The following is a 22,028-nucleotide window of genomic DNA, read 5'->3' as shown; positions in this document are numbered from 1 at the left end:
TCCAGTCCCTAAACACTCTTGCTCTGTCCACCTCTCTGCTTTTTTCCAGACTCTTTTCTCTGCCTCTGCACCTTTCTACAACTTTCTTCCCTTTGACTTGTGCTATCCCATGCAATGGTCACGAGTTACATGTGGCCTCCGAGTACCTGAAATGTGGCCAGTCTTTATTAGAGTTATGCCGTGAGTTTGAAATACACACCAGGTTTAAGACTCAGACAACAAAAGAATGAAAAATATTTCATTAGTAATTTTTATATTGGTAACATTTTAAAATGATAATTCTTTAGAGATAATAAAGTTAATAAAAGACTATTATAATGAACTTCATCACTTTCTTCTTTCTTTTTTTTTTTTTTTGTCAGTGGGGGCACATGTGCTTGGAGGAGAGACAGAGAGAGAAGGGAAGTGAGAAATCACTCCCTGAGAGGGATGGCCACACCACAACCCCTTCTCCTCCATTCTCCTTTTGGGATTTTGGGCATGCATACACACATACAGAGTGTTTTTCAAGCCACCAAGCCTGGGACTCGAACCATAAAATCAGTCATGTAGGATTCAGCACCTTAACTACCATGCTATCTGCTGGCCTCACACCAGTTTCTTTTTCTTAAAATATGACTATTGAAAAATTTAAGGGTTGGAGTTGGCCAGTGGTATGGTGGTTAAGGCGCTGGACTCTCACATGGCCAACCGTGATTCAAGTCCTAGACCTGGTGGCTTGTTTTCTCACGCCTCTCCTCCACCCCCCACTCTGGTGAACACACGTGCCCTATACCAAATAAATAGTAATAATAATAATTATAATAAATTAAATTAAATTAATAATAATTTTTTAAAGAATAATTTTATTTTAACTTTATCTATTTATCTATTTTAAATTTGACCAGACAGGGACAGAATGTGTGTGAGAGAGAGAGGAAAAGTGAGAAGTAAGCCGCCAGGTCTAGGACTTGAACTGCGGTCAGCCATGTGGGAGTCCAGCACCCTTAACCACACACCCTACACCACCTGCGGCCCCAATAAATAAATATATATATATATTGGTATAGGGTATGTGTGCTTACCAGAAAGACAGAGAGAGACAGAGAGACAGAAGTGAGAAATCGTCTCCTAGGGGGGATGGCCACATTACAATCTCTTCTCCTCCATTCTCCTTCCAGGATCTTGGGCGTGCACACACACGTGCCCAGCGTGAGTTTAAGCCACCAGGACTCGAACTGCGGTTGACCACAGAAGAGTCCAGTGACATAGCCATTATGCCAACTGCTGGTCCCCTCAATAAATAATTATTTTTTTAAAAAGTCTAAGGGGGACTGACAGGTGGCATAGTGGATAGAGGTGACAGATTCCCACATGCCAACTGCAGTTTGAGCCCTGGCAGCTTGCTTTCTCAATTTCCCTTTCTCGCTCTCTTTCTCTGTCTCTATCTGATCAAATTAAAAAACAACAACAACAACAACAAATGGAATTAAATAAATAAATAATTCTTAAAAAAATAAAATTAAGGGCCAGCCAGGGGCATGGTGGTTAAGGCAGCTCAATCTCACGTGGCCAACTGAATGATTCAAGTACCACACCCAGCAACTTGGAATATACACTGGGCACATGTGCATATGTGCTCAAATTCCCAAGAGGAGAATGGAAGAGAAGGTACTGCAATGTGACTATCCCCCTGGGGGGTGATTTCTCACTTACTCTCTCCAGCAAGTACATATACCATATAGCAAAAACTGAAAAACATTTAAAAAATTAGATTACATAGGTGATCACTGATTATTAGGAAAGAGAAAAACAAAACCACAATGAGACATTATCTTTTTATAAGTTGGCTATGACCAAAAAGATCGAGAGAGAGAGAGAAGGAAAAAAAACAAAAAAAAAGAAAAGAGAGGGAGGGGACCGGCAAGTGGCATAGTGGTTAAAGGTGTTGAACTCCCACATGGCCAATCACAGTTCAAGTCTTGGACCTGGTGGCTTGCTTTCTCACTTCCTTTCTCTCTGTCTCTCTCTGATCAAACTGGAAAATAATAATGATAATAATAATAAATAAAGTTAAAAAAATAATTGTTTAAAAAAAAGATAGAAAGTGAGAAATCACCTACCACGGGGCATGGTCATACTTCAATTCCTTCTCCTCTATTTCTCCCTCCTATAGGGATTTGGGCACCCATGCCTGGCATGTTTTCCAAGCCACTGGGTCTAGGATTTGAACTGTGCAGTCAGCCATTGGGATTCGGATGCCTTAACCACCATGTCATGGCTGTCCCAATGATAAATATTGATGAGAATGTGGAGATAATGGAATAAGGATTCCAATACACTACTGGTGGGAATGTAAACTGGGACAGTCACTTTGGAAAATAATCTGGCAGTTCCTTAAAAGGTTGGACATAAAGTTAACGTATGACCCAGCAAATTCATGCTGAGTTATATATACCTAAGAGAAATGAGGATATATGTCTACAGAGAAACTTGTAAAGAATGTTCATAGCAGTATTATTCACAAGCGCCGAGATATAGAAATAACCCAAGTGTCTGTGAGCTGATAAATGGAAAAATAAAATGTGGTATATACATATCATATGATTCCAATTTATACAAAATATCCAGAAGCAGCAAATCTATAAAGACGGATTTGACTGACTTGCACTAGTCCTGGTGCTCTGGCTCTCCCTTGCTCTTTTCTTTTGCTGAATATGAGGGTGAGGAAGGTGGGGTACAGTGGGATGGGTTCAGCACTCATTAGCTTATTTCCCTTTGAGAACACAGTAAGAGAAGGACATGTTAAACTTCCATTGATATCCTGTGCTCTCAAGCCTAATAAACCAGTAAAAATCCAGAACATTCTTTTTCTTTTTTTTGGGGGGAGGGGGGGTTGCTATAGGGTGCATGTGCTCGCCAGAAAGACAGAGAGAGACAGAGAGACAGAAAGTAAGAAATCACCACCCAGGGGGGATGGCCACGCCGCAATCCCTTCTCCTCCATTCTCCTCTTGGGATCCTGGGTACGCAAGCACACACGCCTGGCGTGACTTCAAGCCACTGGGTCCGGGACTCGAACCGCGGTTGACTACATGGGAGTCTACTGGCATAGCCATTACGCTAACTGATGGTCCCAAAATCCAGAACATTCTTCTGGCTAAATTATATTGAGCAGTACAAAATCAACAGTGAACCACAGGGAACAACTTCAGAAAAAAGCTGGTGGTCAGAATGGGCTATAAGCTCATCCTGTTAGTCTCAGTGGAGTGCCAAAACCTGCTCCTACCTGAAAGCTAATAGCTATAGGGCACATGTGCTTGCCAGAGAGACATAAAGACCGAAAAAGAAATCACTCCCTGGGGGGGATGGCTACAAAGCAATCCCTTCTCCTCCATTCTCCTCTTGGGATCTTGGGGCATGCACACATGCCCAGCCTGAGTTTTAAGCCACCAGATCCAGGACCAAAACCATGGTTGACTATGTAGGAGTCCAGCAATGTAACCATTACACCATCTGCTGGTCCCCCTGAAAAGCTAAGTGTGACCATCTTTTTTTACCTCCATGTTTAGTGACATCAGATGGGTAGCTTGAAATTACCATGAAGGGGCTGGCAGGTGGCATAGTGGTTAGGGGTGCCGGACTCCCACATGGCTGACCACGGTTCAAGTCCTGGACCTGGCTCTCTCTCTCTCTCTTCTGCTGTCCCTCTCTGGTCAAATTAAAATAAGTAAGTAAATAAACAATGTTAAATAAAATAATTCTTAAAAAAAAGAAATTTACCATGGAGGGAGTGTTTACACCACAGAAACAAGCCAACATCATAAATCAGGGTTTCCTCCCACCTTCCAAAGCTGGTTGTTACATATACCAACACAACACTGGATAGCCTCCACTTAAAAAATTCCACTAAAGGGGCCAGCAGTTAGTATAATGGCTATGTCACTGGACTTCCACATAGTCGACCGCGGTTCGAGTCCTGGACCCAACGGTTTAAACTCACGCTGGGCGCATGTGCATGCATGCCCAAGATCCCAAGAGGAGAATGGAGGAGAAGGGACTGCGGTGTGGCCATCCCCCCTGGGGGGTGATTTCTCGCTTTCTGTCTCTCTGGCGAGCACACGCACCCTATAGCAAAAACCTCTCAAAAAAAAAAAATTCCACTAAAAAAATTCCCAATTTCTTACATAATAAATAGTAATAATATCTGACTATGACAGCACTTAATATAGGTTAAACACTTTACTTTGGTTAACTCACCTGGATTTCATAACTACCCCAGTTTATAAACATGAAAACTGGGACTCAGAGAGGCTAAGAAACTCACCAAAACCTATGAGGGGGCCAGCATAGGATTATAAATTCTTAAGGAATAAATTATTTTTGGACCCAAAGTCCAGTTATACAAGTTAAGACAATTTTCCATATTACCTACAGATGTATATGGTCATATGGCTTTCTAGTCTAATTTTTTTAAAAAAAATTAAAAATTTTAATTAATTTTTATTTAATTTGCTATAGGGCATGCATGCTCGAGAGAGAGAGAGGAAGAGAGAGAGAGAGAGAAAGTGAAAAAGCAAGCTGGTCTGGGACTTGAACCACAGTTGACCATGAGGGAGTCCAGCGCATTAACCACCACACCACCTGCTGGTCCCTCTGGTCTTTTTTTTTTAGAGAGATTTTTGCTACAGGGCATGTGAGCTTGCTGGAGAGACAGAGAGGTAGAGAGCGAGAAATCACCCTCCAGGGGGGATGGTCACTTCACAGTCCCTTTTCCTCCATCCTCCTCTTGGGATTTCGGACATGTGCACACACATGCCCAGCATTAGTTTAAAGTCACCAGGTCTGGGACTCAAACCATGGTTGGCCATATGGGAATCTAGACATAACCGTTATACCATGTGCTGGTCCCCTCCCTCTAATCTTTTTTTTAAAAAGTTTATTTCTTTCATGAGTAAGAAAGGCAGAGAGAGAAAGAGACAGATAGCATCTCCAACAGGGTCCTGATGCCAGAGTATCATGGGCATGTATCTGCCCAGCAGACTCAGCAAGAGCTCCAGACATAAATCTGGAACCTTCCCATGTAGGTCACCTTTGCAGAGCATAGTGTTTTACTTCTGTGCCACTGTTCGGCTCCCTCTAGTCTACTTTTCCACTGAACAGCTAGGTCTTTTAGTGGCCTCAGCTTCCAGTTCCAATCCCCTCTCCTCACTTCAACTGAACATTACATCAGTCCTTAATGCCTTCATAATTTCAGCCGCTGAGGCCCCTAACCTTTCCTGGGCAATCTTAGCACTGGGTTGCATTGTTTGCTTGGTTTTTAGGATTCTCTTCATTTTGGCAGTTGAAGACTTTTCTTTCTTTTGAACTCAAGTATTCATTTTATTCTATCTGGCATTTCCTATGTTCCTGTGTTTTTCTCTTTTTTAGAGAGATTTTTGCTATATGGCATGTGTGCTTGCCAGAAAGATAGAAAGAAAGTGAGAAATCAGATTCCAAGAGGGATGGCCACACTGCAACACCTTCTCCTTTTAGGATTTTGGGCATGTATGCACACACACACACAGTATGAGTTTCAAGCTGTTAGGTCCAGCACTCGAATTGCAGTGGGCCATGTGGGAGTCCAGCAGCCTAACTACTCTGCCACCTGCTGGCCCCTTCTTGTGTTTTGTAGAAGGTGGTCTTTAGGTGATCTAGCCCACGGCATTCACAGGACGGATGGTGCCCCTGATTATGTGATCTTCAGAACCTCAGAGTTCTCAATAAAACACGAGGGATTTGAGGTAGGTAACTGCTCTGTTTTCTGCCTGCTTTAGCAGTCTAGAAAACCGTGAGTTCAACAATTAATGAATAAGATGGAATTCTGTCTGTCAGCATTATAGATGAGTACAGCAAAGTGCTGACTGAGCAGCACAGATGCCACGTTCTCAAACATCTGCTACCCACAAGTTTATGGAAACCTCTTCTGAATTTCAATTTCAACAAATATCAACTAAAAACCATCACATTCCAGACTGTATGCAAGGAGCTAAAGTTCTTTTTTTTTTTCCCCAGAGAGGTTTTTGCTATAGGGTGTGTGTGCTCGTTAGAAAGACAGAGAGAGACAGAGAGACAGAAAGCAAGAAATCACCCCCCATTCGCGGGGGGATGGCCATGACACAATGCCTTCTCCTCCATTCTTCTCTCGGGATCTTGAGCACGCACGCACACGTGCCTGGTGTGAGTTTAAGCCACTGGGTCTGGGACTCAAACCACGGTCAATTACATGGGAGTCCAGAGACATAGCTATTACGCCAACTGCTGGTCCTGGAGCTAAAGTTCTTTAAAGTTTTTTGTTTGTTTGTTTGTTTGTTTGTTTGTTGTTGTTTTTGGAGAGATTTTCGCTATAGGGCGTGTGCGCTCGCCAGACAGAGAGAGACGGAGAGACAGATATCACCCCCCAGGGGGGATGGTCACGCCGCAATCCCTTCTCCTCCATTCTCCTCTCGGGATCTTGGGCACGCACGCACACGCGCCCGGCATGAGTTTTAAGCCACCGGGTTTGGGACGCGAACCGCGGTTGACTATGTGGGAGTCCAGCAACATAGCCATTACGCTAACTGCTGGTTCCCTGTTTGTTTGTTTTTTAGTGTGTGTGTGTGCGCACTCACCAGACAGACAGAGACAGAAAGCGAGAAATCACCCCCCAGTGGTGATGGCCACGCTGCAATCCCTTCTCCTCCATTTTCCCTTTGGGATTTTGGGCATGCATGCACATCATGCACATATACTCAGTGTGTTTCAAGCCTCTGGATCCAGGACTCAAACTGCATTTGGTCATGTAGAAATCCAAAGCCTTAACCACCAAACTGCCTTCTGGCCCCCTTTAAATTACTTTTTGAGTAGGTAGGTCTAAATAACCTTCTTTCATATTGGTAATACACAGGGATCAGAGAAGTGTGGCATCTTTGAACTGAAAGGAATCACCAGTGTCTCTTGATTTGTTTTTGTTCACAAAAATGCCCTGTTCTTGGCCAGATCTACATATTATCTATTCTTTAATTTACTAATGATTTTTCTTAAATCTACTGTTTCTTCTACTTAAACATTTATTTTAGTTTGACCTTAAGCAAAACTATCTGTCAAATCCTGGGTTTAGTGAGCTAATAATTCCCCTCCTCACCCCGATTTACACTAGAATAAACATATAACCATTAAAACTAAACATGTCAATCTGTGTGTCACCTATAGTCACCTTGTAAACCTTCTGTGGATGTGCTCCATACTTAGGAAACACTGATCTAGTCCAACTTTCTTGTTTTGCTGACTGGAGTCCAAAGCCTACAGGAGGGTAATCACTTGTTCAAAATCACACAGATCTCACATCAACTTCTATGTGCTTACTGGACACAGCTGCATTAACCTACAGATCTGCCTGCCTTCACACCTTCTCTTTCTCTGCCACTGGAATCACCTGCTTCCTATATCTGTGCTGGCAAAACCATGTCCGAGCATATCATCAAGTAAAGAAAAAGAGGAGGATGCCAAGTTGTATAATCAGTATGAACTCTATTCTGAAAACTCCATAATGAATGCACATACCCATGCTGTGAAAAAAAAAATTGTAGGAAGTACACAGAATGTTAACACGGATTATTAGAGGAATGCAAGTAGTTTGGTTTGCGCCTCTCCTACTATTTTCAAACTTCCTGCAATGCATATGGTCCAATCATTCAACTTTTTTTTTTTTTTTTTGGAGAGGTTTTTGCTATAGAGTGTGTGCCCTTGGCAGAAAGACAGAGACAGAGAGACAGAAAGCAAGAAATCACCTCCCCCTGGGGGATGGCCACGCCACAATCCCTTCTCCTCCATTCTCCTCTCAGGATCTTGGGCATGCGTGTACACGTTCCCAGCGTGAGCTTAAGCCACCGGGTCCGGAACTCGAACCACGGTCAACTACATGGGAGTCCAGTGACATAGCCATTACGCCATCTGCTGGTCCCCACTCATTCAACATTTATTGAAAGGCTACCACATACTATGCATAGGAGCTAGAGGTGAAAGGTGGATAAAGCACAAGCCCAGGCTTTCTGAGGCACTTAATCAGCTGGAGGGAAAAGGTTATGCTGGTACAAGATGGTACAGTCAATGACAACTGTGTAGAGAATAGTTTTATGAGTGTACAGAAAAAGGTTCTTGTTCCAACCTGGGGTTAGCCAGGGAATGTTTACTGAAGAAGAGGAATCTTAAAGAAGAGCAGAAATTGACCATAAAAAGTGTATATGGAGGAGGGCAGGTGGTGTGGTAGTTAAGGGCACTCAATTCCAACGTGACCAACTGCAGTTTGAGTCCCGGACCAGGTGGCTTGCCTTCTTACTTTCCCCCTCTCTCTTTCTCTCTCTCTCACTCTGTCCCTTTCTGGTCCAATTAAAATAAATAGGTAAATAAAATAAAGTTCAATAAAAATAATTCTTTGAAAAAAAAAAAAGTAGAAAGAGGATTAGCAAATGGCATTTCATGCACAAAGGCCAGCATTAGCAAAAGCCAGGTAACTGCAGAATACAACAGATAAACAGCCTGGGTTGCTGGAGCAGTTTAGACGTGGCAGAAGGTGCTGCTGGGTTCTTGAGGGAAGATCAAACTATAAAAGGCCATTTTTAGGTGGCACTGAGTTTCATATCCTATAGGCAATGAGCTATCACTGGAAGATTTTTTTTTTTAAAGAATTATTGGGTTGTTGGAAAAGTCATGACACACTTTTGCATAGAAAAACATAGAAAAGGGACCAGCAGATGGTGTAATAGTTATGTCACTGGACTTCCACATAGTCTACCGCGGTTCAAGTCCCAGACCCAGCAGCTTAAAACTCATGCCGGGCACATGTGCATGTGCACCCAAAATCCAAAGAGGAGAATGGAGGAGATGGAACTGGGGTGTGGCCATCCCCCCAGATGGGGGTGCTTTCTCACTTGTCTCTCTATCTCTGTCTGTCTCTCCAGCGAGTGCATGCACTCTATAGCAAAAACTCTCTCTAAAAAAAAAAAAAAGAAAAACAAAAAAATACATCATGACTTTTGTAACAACCCAATATTTAATTATTATTGTTAATTTTAAAATTTGACCAGAAGTGGGGGTGGGGGGGTGAGAAAGCAAGCTACCAGGCCCTGGACTTGACCATGGTCAGCCATGTGGGAGTCCAGTACCCTAACCCCCATATCACCTGCTGGCCCTCACTGAAAGCTTTTTTATTATTATTATTTTATTTAACTTTATTTATTTGTTGATATATTCATTTTAATTTGACCAGAGAGGAACAGAAAGAGAGAGAGAAAAGGAAAGAGCAAGAGGGAAAGCAAGAAAGCAAGACGCTGGGTCCAGTTCTTGAACCATGCTCGGCCAAGTGAGAGTCTAGTGCTCTTAACCACCACACCACCTGCCGACTCCCCTCACTGAAAGCTTTTAAGCAGAAGTTTAATATTAGGCTAATTTGGGGTTTTAATAACAGCACAGTATACAGAAAGGAATTTGACAGAGAGGAGAATGAGACGGGGGGCCAGCAGTAAGACTCCTATAGGAGTCTATACTGGGGCTCTCAAGGTGATGAGAAGACATGTTACCCAGTGGGGTATATAAAAGCCACTGGGTGTATGAACAAAATAGTAGGGTTTCATTTATATTTATCTTTGTCTTGTCATTTAAAAATACTTAGTTTTCTGTATTTATAATGCATACATTAATATAATAATATGTGGATATAATTTTTTAAAATAAAAATCAATTGGGATCAGCAGTTAGTGTAATGGCTATGTCTCTGGACTCCCACATAGTCGACCGTGGTTCGCGTCCTGGACCCGGTGGCTTAAAACTCACGCCAGGCAAGTGTGCATGCATGCCCAAGATCCCGAGAGGAGAACGGAGAAGGGATTGTGGCGTGGCCATCCCCCCTGGGGGGTAATTTGTCGCTTTCTGTCTCTCTGTCTCTGTCTAGTGAGTACACGCGCCCTATAGCAAAAACCTCTCCAAATAAATAAATAAATAAATAAAATAAAAATCAATTAATATGTATGTGTTGGGCTGACCCTGTAGTGTAGTGATTAAGATCCAGGTCCCACATGGCTTCCTGCAGTTCATACCCTGGCTCTGGCAGCTTAAGAATACATTGGGGAGAAATTGGCAGGTGGTGTGGTGGCTAGAGTACTGGAATCCCACGTGGCCAATCACAGTTCAAGTCCCAGACAGATTGCTTTCTCTCTCTCTCTGGTCAAATTGAATAATAATAATAATTAATAAATAAAATTAAATAACTTTTAGAAAAAAAAAAAAAAGGGGGAGCCACTGTAGGTGGTGAGGTGCTTAAGGTGCTAGACTCCCACACGGCCAACCATGGTTTGAGTCCTGGACCTGGTGGCTTGCTTTCTCACTTTCTGTGTGTGTCTCTCTAGTCAAATTAAAAAATAATAATAATAAATAAATAAAATTAAGTAAATAATTACTTTTTTACAAAAAGAAAGAAAGAACACAACAGACACATGCATAGATGTGCCCAAATTCCCAACAGGAAGGAAGAATGGAAGAAAAAGAGTTGTAGCATCACCACAACCCATCATGGGATACTCTCTCTCTCTCTAGTGAGTGCATATACTCTCTGGCAATAAACAAGTAATTTTTAAAATATGTTATTTATGTTATACATACATACATGGGATACATGCTGCAACACTTTTTAGTAATAGCGGTGTGAGATTAAAAACAGCTTTTAGCCCAGTCCACAATAAATTAATTTTTACTTAAAAAAATTCAGTTATTTTTGGGCCAACCCTGTAGTGTAGTGGATAGATGTTTTATATAGTAAGCTGGATGCTACATGGCCAACTGCAGTTCCCCTATGGCTTGAAAAACATGTTGGGCACATGTGCGTGCATGTCCCAAATCCTGACAGGATAGAGAAATGGAGAAGGGATTGCAGCATGATCACACCCCATTGGGGGGGGTGCATGTGGTCTCTTTCTGGTGAACATACATGCCCTCTAGCAATTAAAAATAAGTAAATACATAATAAAGACAATGAAAACTCACTGTAAAAAACAAACACAAGTGGTATATGTAACAAATAACTAGAAAGCTCCCTTTAGTTCCATCTTCCAGAGAAAATGGCTATTACAAACTTAGCAATATCATAGCTATTATCAGCTTATTTCCTTCTATGTTTTTTCATGTGTTTTATAAATGCATATGCATATATGCATGTGTTTGTATAAATATATATACTATAAATAAATAAATACATATTTATATATATTACTTTATGTACAATTTAAACTTTCCTCTTCATGTATCATTATAACACCCATTCTATCCTGCTGTTATGGGGGTAAACGTACCATTTTTAAGTAAAAACAGTGTTCTATCAAGGAAATGTACCAAATTTTCAAAACTATCCCCTTAGTGTGATAAATATGGATTGTTGTTGCTTTTCTATTATAAATATGACTGCTATAAAAATCTTAATGTATGTAGTTTTCCCCATGGCTACATAAAGATAAATTCATAGGTAGATCACTGCCAAAGGGCAAGGACAGTGTTGTAGTTCCTAAAATAATGCTAAAATTCATAATGTTAAAATTATTATCAAAAGGATTGCACCAATATAGAGTGTCTTAACAACTACCAGTTTTGTTTCATCATAGTCAGCATTAGATATTACTATTTTTTCCATTCTTTTACTAATTTACCTGGTGAAAAATTGCTTATTTGATCTGATGGGATGTATGCATGTTCTCAGCACTAACCTGGGATACTGAATTTCACAACTTGACAACTTTCCTCTTATCTCGTTGTCAATCAAGTCATAAAATTTTTCTTTCCTCACCCGTATCACCTCAGTTCCCAGGCTCAAGAGGATCAAGGCCCGGGTGTCACGCTGGTCCTCTGGGAGGATGGCCTGGTGAATGCCCTAGAATGAAAAAGTCACAGAAAGTTAGACCTTAGAGACAAGGCAGTTCAATCAGCAGATTTTCTAAATGGGAACACTGAGGCCTCAAAAAGGAAGTGACCCTATTTAGAGTCACTGAGCAGGTAAGAGGGAGGAGAAATCCAAAACTCCTTTTTTTCCAAACCAGAGTAAAGCCAACTATGGTATAGTGGTTAAGGCAGCTAGATCTGCCTGGCTGACCACATGGTTTGAGTCCCCAACCTGGCACACTCTGGGCATGTGTGCACACATGCCCGAAATCCCAACAGTTAGGAGAAATGGAGAAGAGACTGCGGCGTGGCCATTCTCCAAGGTGGGGTACTTTCCCTCTGTCTTTATCACTATCACTTTATCTCTCTGACAAGCACACATGCCTTGTGTAATTTTAAAAAAAGAAAGAGTTTCACCATGTCTCGATCCTCCTGCCCCAGCTTCTCGGCTGGGACTACAAGCATGTGCCATCACACCTGGCTCTCTTTTTTATCAGCCCCCCTCGAGTTGCTGAGGTTACAGATGCATGTCACTGCATCTGGCCTTTAGGCTGACCAGGAATTGAACCCAGCCTACAGAGCACAGTCTTAGCAGTGCAACCGGGCCATACACTGCCTTTTTTTCCCCCTAGCTAGAGGACATGTACACTCACCAGAGACACAGAGAGAATGGGAGAGGAGAAAGAACACCCATGGGAAGTGGTGATAACACAATCCCTTCTCATCTCTCCCTCCTTTCAGGATTTTGGACAAACACACACACACAGTGTATTTCTTAAGCTGCCAGATCTGGACTCGAACCATATGGTCAGCCATGTAGGATCTGACTGCCTTAATTTCTAGGCCATGGAGCTGGCTCCCCACAGCTCCTTTTGCTACATGATACCAAAGTCCTCTCACTTTTGAAATTAGAAGAGCCTAAAGTGCTTTGTCACTGTCCTACCTCCACAAACTCTGCTCCAGCGAAAAAACATTATTGTTCTCAAGTTTTCCCTGATACCTGATCTTAACTTTATTTTTTTTAATTTTTTTTTATAGTGTGCATGTACTTACATGAGAAAGACAGACAGAGGGAAAGTGAAAAATCGCCCCCCTAAGGGGGGCGGGTGGCCACACCACAGTCCCATATCTTCTAGTCTCTTCTCAGAATTTTGGGCCTGCATGCACATGTACCCATCATGATTTTTCAAGCTACCAGGTCCAGGATTCAAACTGCAGTTAACCAGGTAGGAGTCCAGAGCTTTAACTACCAAGTCACCTGCTGACCCTTTTTACTCCCTTTTTCAAGTAAACCTGTTTCCTCTTCCTTAGGACTTAAAGAAAAACACCCAACAGCCAGTCTTCTTCTAGACATTCCCTTTTTAGCTAGCCCACTCCATCTCCTTCTGCAGGCTCCAATTTTTTCTCCATTCATAAAGATTTTGGCAGCCACAGCCCCCTTCTCTGCACCTCATGTTGTTTCTCCTGTTTTTTGGTTTGGCTTTCTTTTTTGTTTAATATTTTTATTTATTATTACTATTTTTTAACTTTATTTTTACATTTTTAAAATTTCGTTTTCTTTTATACATTCAATCACATTATTTAGCTTACGAAGTGAATATTTCAACAGGTGAACATTTCTCTGTAGTCCAGTTGATAAAATTATAAAATGTCTTCAACAGATAATACCACATTTCTTTGTCCCATTAATGCTTTGCCTCTCTATTTTTCTCCTAAATGTCCTTCCTTATACTCTACTCTCTCACACACACTATATCTGGTATTTACATCCATTTACTGTGTTTTTATATCCTTTAGTCAATCAGTTTCAGTCATAGAGTGCAGACACGGTATATATTAAGTGGGGACATTCAGTGTCTCTCTTTCATAGCCTGGCTTGCTTCACTCAGCAGTAAATAAATCCATATTCTTCCACTTTCTGTCAAAAGCCAGGGTTTTGTTGTTTTTTGTTTGTTTGTTTGTTTGTTTTTAATGGCTGAATAGTATTTATTATAGCTTACATGAACTCACCAGAGAGAAAGAAAGAGAGAGAAAGTGAGAAGGCAAGCCGACAGGTCTAGGATTCAAACCATGTGGGAGTCCAACACCTTAACCACCATGCCACCTGCTGGTCCTTGATTTGGCTTTATCATCAGTTATTTCTGGAAGGGAATAGAAACCAACAGCATACCTTCTTGCTCCTTTTTAGGAGATACCCTGGGATAGGCAAAGCTGAGATCAGAACCCTTGTTGCTGAATTTCCAATTCAGTACCTACTCTTCAGTCTCAGACAATGAGAAGGATGGGAGGGGAGGTTTCTGCTCTATGGAATTTGTGTGGGATTGAGAATAATCCCGCTTTTAGAAGGTGGATCCAAATGTTCACTTGTTCTTTTGGCAAATGATACCTTTCTAGTCCATATTTGCTCACCTATGAAGTGGAAGAGAAAATATCTGCCCCCAAATGTCTCTAAAGGAGTCTTAATTAGAAAGGAGACATAAAGTGGGATCTCATTCATCAACCACCACCACCACCACCACCACCAGAATATGAAGTACAGCCATCTGCAAACTGCCTTTTCTCTCCTTGGTAAGACTGGAGTGGGGATCTTCTTTTTCTCTTTTTAAGTTTGCTATAGGGTGTGTTACTCACCAGAAAGAGAGGGAGAGGAAGAGACAGAAAATGATAAAGTAAGAAATCACTCCCCAAGGGAATGGCCATGCCATAATCCCTTCTCCTTCATTCTCTTCTGGGGATTCTGGGCATGCACAAACACATGCCTAGTGTCTGTTCAGAGTGCTGGACCTGGAACTGAAATCACACAGTTGGCCATATGGGATTCAGCCACCTTAACTATTACCTCATGGACTGGCCCAACCTGCTACTTTTCTTATGAACCTCTTGAGAGTCTAAATCAGAGGGGGTTTATGAAGAAGCTCTGGGAGACATGAAGCACCTCACTCATTATTATAGTGGGCACAAAGGCCCTTCTAACCAATGCCAGACTGCATGGAAACCAGAATGTGGCTCTTTAGCCAACTCCCGCTGTGTGGAGGAAAATACAAATTTAATCCTCACAACTGCCCTAGGATATAAGGATTATCATCCTCAGATGTGGAAAACAAGGTTCAGAAAAGGAAATTCACTTGTCCACAGTCATGTATCTTATAATTACAGTAACCATAGCAATGATCAGGGTGATAATAATAGCTGCACCAGCTGACATTAATTGAGCATTCAGAAGTTCTAGGCCCTCTTGTAGCTTTAGTACATATTAACTCATTTAACCCTCACAACCACCCAAGGAAGTGGTTTCTATTGTTACTTTTTTTTTTCTTTTTAAACAGGTGAGAACACTAACGTTAAGAACATTTTCCAATATCCCTGAGTATGGGAAGCAATAAAACCAGACCCCACTTGGCTGACCAGGGTTCAAATCCAGGCCTCAGGAACATAAAAAACACACCAGACACATATGCACATTGCCCAGGATTCCAACACGATAGATAATCGAAAGAAAAAGGATTGTGGCATAACCAGGCCTCATTTGGGGGGTATTTCCTCTCCTCCCCACCTCCTTTGTCTCTCTCTGACACACACATACCCTCTGGCATAAAGAATAAATAAATAATAAAGTCAGCAGGAGAAAACTTTAAAACAGAGCAAAACAAAACAAAACAAAAGCTAGGATTTGAACCAGGTGGTCTATCTCGAGTCCATGCTCTTAGCCACTACAAAATGAGAAAACTAAGGCACAAAGAAGTTAAGTAACTTGTCAAAGGTAATGGGACAAAGTGGCAGTGCAAGGATTTAAAACCAGAGAACTGTTCAGGCTAGCACTGTTCTGCTTGTACTCTTGTTTACGTCTAATCCACCCTCAGACATACCCAGAGTCGGGTCATTTCTCTGCCTAGACTCTTCCAATAGCTTCCCAAAGCATCCAGGATAAAATCAGACTCCTCATTGCAGCTTCCGAAGCCTGGGCCATCCTATCCTTGTCAGGCTCTCCAGCCTGACCTCAGGCCAGCCACTGCCTTGTTTATTCTGTTCCAGTACCCTGACCTTCCTTCCAGTCCCCCAACATGCCAAGCTCCTTCCTGCCTCAGACTTCGAACTTGCTATTCCTCTATCTGGAACACTCTTCCCCCTAGGTCATTCCACAGTACATCACCTCCTTGGAGCAGCTCTCCTAGACTGATTTAAAAAGTTGCCTCCCAACTCTTTCTATTCCGTTCTGGACACAACAACTTTCTAGGTATTTGTCAGTTTATCTGCTTATTGTCTGTCCTCCAGCTAGACTATAAGCCCCATGAGGGCAGGAATTACATCAGTTTGCTTGCCCACACTGGCATGCTGTGCCATGCTCGGAGCAAGGTAGATGCTCAAAGAATGTCTGTTGAATGAACGTAGATGGAGTCACACATTAGAAGGGGCAGCTCACCTGGGTGAGTGTCCTCATTTCCTGATGACACAGATTCAGAGAGGTAAAGTGATTTATCTAAGGCTACACAGCCAGCTATTAGAAGCAAAATATTAGGTTGCCAGAATAAGTCATGATGCTTTTTGCATAGAAAAACATAGAAAGATACCTCATGACTTTTTCAACAACCCAATAATAAGATCCCTCTTATATGTCACCTTTCTCCTGCCCTGGTATGGCTCTGGTCTGCCTGGTCTCAACCACTTCTGAGGCCTCAGCCTAGAGAAGGTGGCTCCCTACTCCCTCAGATTCAAAATCAGGTCTCTCTACTCAGGGCCCACCCCCTCCTGTTTCCAGGGCTCACCCAGCTCCACACTTCTGCCCCCAAGGGTAAGGAAAATGTGATCTCCTACCTTGTGGTAGGTGAATAGTCATAGCTGTCATCCACTTCTCCTACAATTGAAGCCAGGGCCTCGGATGCAGAAAGACAGAGTCTTACCAAAGCACCTCATGGAAACATCCACAGACATTTTTTTCAGAGGGGTTATTTTGACAGATACTTGTTGAGTGCATTCCATGTGCTGGGCCTGTGTGGTAAAGGGGCAGCAGGTCTTTGCATCCAGCCCCCACTCTAAGCCTTCCAGGACTTCCTGGAGAATCAAGGCCAAACTCCTCATGCCAGCATCTCAGGTTCTCTGCAATACAGACCCTGTCACTCCTGTTCCTTAAACAGCCTCCCCCCACCTTCCTGTCACCACCAGCCAAAGTAAGCAATGCCTCTGCTGCACTACAGGCCTCGATTCTGCCCAGGATGCCTCAGGGTCCCCAGCATCTCCACCAAGGATCCCGGCATTCCATTCTGAACACTCACTAAAGCACTAACAAACTGAAGTGAAGCAGACAGAAGAAGGCTGGAAACTATGTCACACAAAAAATGACTGAGAATGGAGGATGCCTGAATAAGAAAATAACTCACAGAACATTGGCACTGTGCCTGGCTGCAGAAATGCTGAATGAAAACAAGACAGCATTCTTTAAATGCCTACAGGGCTATCACATAGCTAGGAAGCTGATTCTTCTGTTTCACTCCTGGGGGCTGATGCAGAAAGAGGGGAAGAGCTAGCTTAAAGTTTCAGGAAGAAGAGTTTTACTGAACAAAAGGAAGAGCTTCCTGAGAGCTTCATAATACTTAATCAACACTGACCTAGAACCAAGCTAGGGAACCAAGGCTCCCAGACAGTACTGCACCGACCTTCCTGGCTCTCAGGACTCATAGGTAGAGGGCTGGGGAGAGTGTGGGGGGATGGCTGGTGCAGTCACAACCAGCAAACCAGCATAACATAGGGTAAAAGGGGCCTAAGGATACTGTCAGTGATACAGGGGAAAGAGCATGGAGAGGGAACCCACACGGTGGGCTTTGGAAGACAGCACTTCCCCAGCAGGGCTGAGGCTCACTGTCAATGGCTGGAAAGCCCTTCTGTCAGCTTCTCTGCTACCACCTTCAAGCTGTTCATCCTGCCACTCAGCTGTGGCACCTGCCCCAGCTTCAGCAGTGACCAAGTCATGGCCAAGCTCAGTTCATTCATACTACCACCTTTCCTATTGGGTGAATGTTTTTAAGTCTGTGTTTTAGCACAGTCGTAGATTTATAGAAAAATTAAGATAGTACAGAATCCCAGGACCAGCAGGTGGCATGGTGGTTAAGGTGCTGGACTCCCACATGGCTGACCATAGTTCAAGCCCCAGACCTGGTGGCTTGAAACTCATGACAGGCACGTGTGTGTGTATATGTGCATGCCCACAATCCTGAGAGGAGAACAGAGGAGAAGGGATTGTGGCGTGACCATCCACCTGGGGTGGTGATTTCTCACTTTCTGCGGTTCGCGTCCCGGACCCGGTGGCTTAAAACTCACACCGGGCGCGTGTGCGCATGTGCCCAAGATCCCGAGAGGAGAATGGAGGAGAAGGGATTGCGGCACGACCATCCCCTCTTGGGGGTGATTTCTCTCTTTCTGTCTCTATGTCTCTCTCTGTCTGTCTGGCGAGCGCATGCGCCCTATAGCGAAAACTTCTCAAAAAAAAAAAAACTTAATGTTTTGTATTCATCTCTACGGTATCATGCAGAATAATTTTACTGTCCTAAAGATCCTGTATATTGCCTATTCATCCCATTGCCTGAACTCTAAAGCTCTGGCAAACCACTGATCATTCTACTGTAGTTTTACCTTTTCAATAACACCATATAATTGAAGTGATAAAATATTAGCTTTCTCATACTGGATTCTTTTCACTTACCTATATTTATTTAAGGCTATTCCATGTCTTCTTTTTTTTCTAATTTGCCAAAGGACATATGTGCTTGCCAGACAGAGAGGGGAGATAGAAAGGCAAAAACTGTGGGGTACAGTTTTTTCATAATGCAATCCATTCCCTCCATTTCTCCCTCTTTTCAGGATTTTGAACACACATGCACATGTGCACAGCATGTTTCTCAAGCAGCCAGGTCTGGGACTCAAACCGCATCATCAGCCATGTAGGATCCAGCTCACATAACCTCCAGGTCACAGGCTGGCCCCTCCATGTCTTTTCTAGGCTTGACAGGTCATTTATTTTCATTGCTGAATAATGTTTCATTATATAGATAAGCTGCAGTTTGTTTATCCATTCACCTTTTAATATAATAATTATAATTAATTCATCAGTATTCACAACTTGTTAGAATTATAATTGGGATTGCATTGAATCTACACATCAAGTTGGGATAAACTAACATCTTAACAAGATTGAGTCCAATCCATGAACACAGAGTATTTCTCCTTTTATTTAGATTCTCTTTGATTTCTTTCATCAGTTACGTATTTTTCTGCCTATGGATCCATAACACATTTTATTAAATTTATAATTATTTTTTGAGAGTTTTTTTGCTATGGAGCATGTGCATTTGCCAGAAAGACAGAGACAGAGACAGAAAGCGAGAAATCACCCCCCAGGGGGGATGGCCATACAGCAATCCCTTCTCCTTCTTTCTCCTCTAGGGATCTTGAGCACACATGCACACGCACCTAGCATGAGTTTAAGCCACCAGATCCAAGACTTAAACCATGGTCGACTATGTGGGAGTCCAGCGACATAGCCATTATGCTAACTGCTGGTCCCAACTATTTCATTTTTTTATGCTATTATAAATGGTATTGTGTTTCTAACATTAAATACCAATTGTTCGTTGCTGGTATAAGGAAGGGAATTGACTTTTATATATTACCCTTGTATCCTGCATCTTTGCTATAATTCCTTACTAGTGAACTTTCTTATTCAAAACTTTCTTTGATTCTTTGGAATTGTCTACATAGACAATCATGTCATCTGTATACAAAGCCAGTTTTATTTCTTCCTTCCTAATCTGCAGACCTATTATTTCCTTTTCTTGTCTTAATGCACTAGATAGGATTTTCAGTATAGTGTTGAATAGGAGTGGTGGGAAAATTTCTTTATTTTAAAGAAATTCTCAGGTTCATATAATTTCATCCATAAATAGTTTGATATGTATATCCCAATACGAGGATAAAAAAATTTAGCCATGGGACCAGCAGTTAGTGTAATGGCTACGTCGCTGGACTTCCATGCAGTTGACCACAGTTTGAGTCCCAGACCCAGTGGCTTAAAACTCATGCTGGGCACATGTGCGTGCATGCCTAGGATCCTAAGAGGAGAAAGGAGGAGAAGGGATTGCGGCGTGGCCATCCCCCCTGGGGGGTGGATTTCTCGCTTTCTGTCTCTCTGTCTCTCTCTGCCTTTCTGGAGAGCGCATGCGCCCTGTAGCAAAAACCTCTCCCAAAATAAAATAATATAAAATAAAATAAAATAAAAATAATTTAGCCACAATACCCTTATCACATCTTAAAAATTCAATAGACACATGTGCTCACCAGAGAGAGACAGAGACAGAGGGAGTGGGTGGGGGAAAGTAAAAAAACATGCTCTCATGGGGATGGCCACACCACAACTGCTTCTCCTCCATTCTCCTCTTGGGATTTAGGGCATGCATGCATTCACACCCAGTGTGGATTTCAAGCCTCTGAGTCCAGGACTCCAAACACAGTTGGCTATGTGAGATCCAGCTCCTTAACTTCCACACCATCTGCATTCTTGACAGGGATGTTTTACCTCTTTACTTTCATTAATTAACATTTGCAGTCCAAACATGTGACACTTTATATTGTGAACAAAGTTCTCTGCATACTTACCAAAATTTCACCTTCCTCCACAGTGTGGATTTTGATGTAGGTCCCTACTGCAGCCTCCTTGGGGATCTCCCTAAACTTGGTAGTGATCATGGACCGGTTGATAAAATTAACATTCTTGGACCTGAAATTTGACAGCTTGTTAAAGAGAACTCGTCTGTACTATAGCCAGCTCATGAAGGCCTGGATAATCAACCTTCATTCTACTGCATATTTAGAGTTCTCTTCCCTGGATAAGTCATACCTACCCAGGTGAGAAAACTCAAAATCAAGCCCTGGAAAAAACTGACTCCAATTGTCAAGAATCAAAGAGTGTAATAAGGAGGAGTCTCTGGAGAAGAAGGAAATATGGTCTCTTTAAGCACCTGAAAGGTGTTATATGGGGGAAGGAGTTGATGGTACCATGAAGTTAAGTCAGAAAAGATAGACAAGAGAAGTCCAGGCTGGCCAGCTTAAGCACCACATAAGGAATTTATGACAATTAGAACTGTCTGAAAATAGAACAGATTGCTCTGTCAAAGAGTAAGCTTTGGGGAATACAGCAGAAGTTGGGGCTCTTCTTGACAAGAAGGTAGAGAAGAGATGGCTTGTTTGTGTGTCTCCCTGGACTGTCTGAAGTCTCTGCACTTTGTTCATATTGGAGTTAATTTTACACAGGCAATCCTGTTGTGCTTTCTTTGGTCTTCTTCGAGGTAGAGGGAAGAGACAGACTATGCTATTTGGATTAGGGGTAGGAGAAAGATCATTTACTGGAAGAAACTATATCTGGGCTTACCCAGCACATAAATAAGACAGGTTTCAATTCTTATCCAGTCAGGGCATACATGTGTACCTGAAGGGCATATGCCCAGAATGTTCTTTATTTTTTCACTCCTGAGCCCAACCCATTCCTTCTCTTACTGATTCACAGAAGACAAATTGTGTCTGTTCCATTTGTCTTCAGAAGAACTGGGATTAGAATTTCAAGGACTGGGGACCTGCAGGTGGCCTGGTGGTTAAGGGTGCTGGACTCCCACATAGCTGATCTTAGTTCAAGTCCTGGACCTGGCAGCTTGCTTCTCACTTTCCCTTTCTCTCCCTCTTTCTGTCTCTGTCTGGTCAAAATTAAATATAGTAATAATAACAAATGGAATTAAATAAATAAATAAGCAATTATTAAAAAAATAATTTCAAGGACTGGATTACTGCAAAGAATAGGCATCACAACAAAAAACAACTCAGAAGTTGTAAGATGCTCATTACGGAGGTGAGAAGCTTGGAAATGTTAATGGTAAAAGGACTCTAGTGAAATAGCCCTGGGAAAACATAGGACTGTGGCATTGATGCCATTATTGGTATCATTATATTTTAATTTCACATATAAGGGGAGGGGAGTGGGTTATGCTGTTCTGGGTTCAACATTGAGTTGATTCAAATGTGGTCTCCCATTGAGTGTCCTTTTATGTTTCTCATCCTTTTTGGGCCAAGTGC

At 42.3% G+C, this 22,028-nt stretch overlaps 1 protein-coding gene across 2 annotated transcripts in view; it reads right to left on the bottom strand.

The window, feature by feature from the left end:
- The window catches only part of CNBD2 (cyclic nucleotide binding domain containing 2), a 59,844-nt gene that overhangs the window by 456 nt on the left and 37,360 nt on the right, over positions 1 to 22,028 (bottom strand). For both annotated transcript variants that reach the window (XM_006144078.1, XM_006144079.2), the window contains exons 10-11: positions 20,562 to 20,682; positions 11,747 to 11,910 (exon numbers count right to left, since the gene is read on the bottom strand). In XM_006144078.1, the coding sequence (XP_006144140.1) occupies positions 11,747 to 11,910; positions 20,562 to 20,682 (285 nt within the window). The remainder of the gene's footprint in view (positions 1 to 11,746; positions 11,911 to 20,561; positions 20,683 to 22,028) is intronic.

Source organism: Tupaia chinensis, unplaced genomic scaffold (assembly GCF_000334495.1).
Source record: "Tupaia chinensis unplaced genomic scaffold, TupChi_1.0 Scaffold000115_1, whole genome shotgun sequence".
NCBI classification, from domain to species: Eukaryota; Metazoa; Chordata; class Mammalia; order Scandentia; family Tupaiidae; genus Tupaia; species Tupaia belangeri.
Note: the sequence above shows the minus strand (reverse complement) of the source record. Positions and strands in the feature narration are given on the sequence as shown.